The sequence below is a fragment of the Octopus bimaculoides genome, chromosome 27 (genome assembly GCF_001194135.2).
Source record: "Octopus bimaculoides isolate UCB-OBI-ISO-001 chromosome 27, ASM119413v2, whole genome shotgun sequence".
Classification (NCBI taxonomy): Eukaryota; Metazoa; Mollusca; class Cephalopoda; order Octopoda; family Octopodidae; genus Octopus; species Octopus bimaculoides.
Genome location: NC_069007.1, coordinates 19,809,785 through 19,812,298, shown reverse-complemented (window position 1 = coordinate 19,812,298; position 2,514 = coordinate 19,809,785). Strand labels below are relative to the sequence as shown.

Sequence of the window (2,514 nt, the reverse complement as noted above, 5' to 3'; positions counted from 1 at the left end):
CCCCCCCCAGTGAATATTATGAATCCTTACAGGAAGTTGGTCTTAATGAAGTTCTCCTTCTCGCATAATTATTTCTAATTAACTATTTGCTACTCGTTACATTTAATATATTAACCCTGATTTAATTATTGTGTGACATTTGATCAGTTTCTGTCTGTTTGTCTGTCCGTCTGTCTCTCTCTCTGTCTCTCAAACACACACTCCCTCTCTTTCTCTTTTTCATCATATATACAGCTTCTCTCTCTCTCTCTCTCTCTCTTCTTTTATACACACATTGTCTCTTTCTATTTGTCTCCCCTCTCGTATGCACGGTCTCTCTCTTTCTGCTTTTGTGTCTCTTTTGTTGTCTGTCTGTCTGTGTGTCTCTCTTTCTCACCTCATACACAGTCTCTCTTTCTGTCTCTCTCTCTTTCCTCCCTCTCTCACAAATTTTCTTTCACTCAGTCTCTCTGTTTTTATCTGCCTCTCTCTCTCTCTCTGTCTCTCTTTCTGGTTTTCTTGCTCTTTCTGTCTCTCTTTCTCATCTTGTACACTCTCTCTCTTTCTCCTTCATACACTCTCTCTCTCATTTCCTCCCTCTCTCTTTCTTTTAATCTCTCTCCTCCCCCTTCTCTCTCTCTCATGCAGTCTCTGTCTCTCTATTTGTCTCTCCCCAAACCAGCTTTACCAAGCTTCAGAAATGGCAGCAAAGAGAAATGGTCGATTCATCAGTCTTGAAGACTTTTTATTTCTTTTGAGAAAAGATAAGGTAAGTTCTCTCTCTTTCTCTTTCACTCTCTCTCTCTCTCTCTCTCTCTCTCTCTCTATCTATCTATCCAGCTATCTATCCTTCTATCCATCTGTATGTCTGTCCAACTACACCCAGAACCATGCTAATAGCTTAGGATTGATATTTAAGATTTCTTGGTTCTCTGTGAATCAATTTTAACAAAACCTTTCCCACCTGGTTTGCACATTAATGCAAAATTCAAAAAAAAAAAAAATGCAGAATTGAAGCTACATCCGCAGGTGAAAGAAAATCTTCATTAAATAGTATATGATGGGCTTCTTTCAGTTTCCACCTACTCACAAGGCTTTGGTTGGCCTGAGGCTATAGTAGAAGGCACTTGCCCAAGGTGCCATGCAGTGGGACTGAACCCTGAATCATGTGGTTTGGAAGCAAGCTACTTATTTCTTTAATGCCCACAAGGGGGCTAAACATAGAGGAAACAAACAAGGACAGACAAAGGGATTAAGTTGATTACATCGATCCCAGGGCGTAACTGCTACTTAATTTATCGACCCCGAGAAGATGACAAGCAAGGTCGACCTCTGCGGAATTTGAACTCAGAACGTAACGGCAGATGAAATACTGCTAAGCATTAGGCCCGGCGTGCTAACCACTCTGCCAGCTCGCTGCCGCCTTCTTACCACACAGCCATTCCTGTGCCTATGGTGATGATGATGATGATGATATGTTTAGGACTACTTCATTTGCTACTTTTGTCAAAATAGTCAGTGTGGGATTTCATTGTGACTTGGTTGTCATTTCGAACATGTTGTGCGACCATGTAAAGACAAACCATTGTCAGCTCATTACATGTGCGATCAGCTGACCACACTAACGAGCCAATCGGAAAACTTCATTCATATTCCTTCACCATTTCTCGGTTCGGTTTCATTCTGTGTTTGACTTTATTGATACGACACCAATTAGCTAAACCATCACCATCACCATCATCATCGTCATCGTCATCGTCATCGTCATGTGGCGTTATTAGACTCATTAGTCGGTGCAGCTAATTGAACCTGTTTCATTGGTCAAACTTTGTATTGTTAGCGGAATGATAATGAAGAAGATGAAAGAAAACAAACGAGAAAGAAAGAGAAAACAATTTAAACGATACAAAAGGTGGGGGGGGGGGGTTAAGAAAAAAGAAGAAAAGAAAAGACAAAGAACTTGAGAAAAAAAAAAGATAAACAAAATACATAAACCTTGAACAATGTTGGCTGCCTTCCTCTCACACCCACTGCTTCTCCCCCTGCCCCCCCTTTATATATGCATGCGTGTGTATATATATATATATATATGTATATACACGCAAATGCAAACACATACACGTACATGTATGTATATATATATTTAAATATATATATATTTATATATATATGTACATATATATATATAATATATTATATATATCTATGTATATATGCATATAATATACGTATATATACATGTATCTATATATATATATACATACATACATACATACATACATATATACATACATACTCATATGTGTGTGTATATAATACAATGCCTCTCATCTGGTGTCAATCCTTCCCACCACCTCCTCCTCCTTCTCCTCCTCCACAATTTCCATGGCATTGCAGGTTAAGGAGTTTAGAAAAATCAATTACTTTGATTTTCACACCTGCACCACTACCACCACCACCACCACCACCACCACCACCACCACCATCACCAAAAGCCACCCCTAACAAGCACAACTATCGCCTCTTGTCACCATG

At 39.3% G+C, this 2,514-nt stretch overlaps 1 protein-coding gene across 1 annotated transcript in view; it reads left to right on the top strand.

Annotated features, from left to right (window-relative positions):
- Nucleotides 1–2,514, top strand: part of LOC106871147 (transcription initiation protein SPT3 homolog) — a gene marked incomplete at its 3' end in the record, with an annotated part of 102,758 nt that overhangs the window by 63,984 nt on the left and 36,260 nt on the right. Inside the window, exons 4-5 of the mRNA XM_052977152.1 lie at nt 662–748; nt 1,592–1,649. Coding sequence (XP_052833112.1) covers nt 662–748; nt 1,592–1,649 — 145 coding nt within the window. The remainder of the gene's footprint in view (nt 1–661; nt 749–1,591; nt 1,650–2,514) is intronic.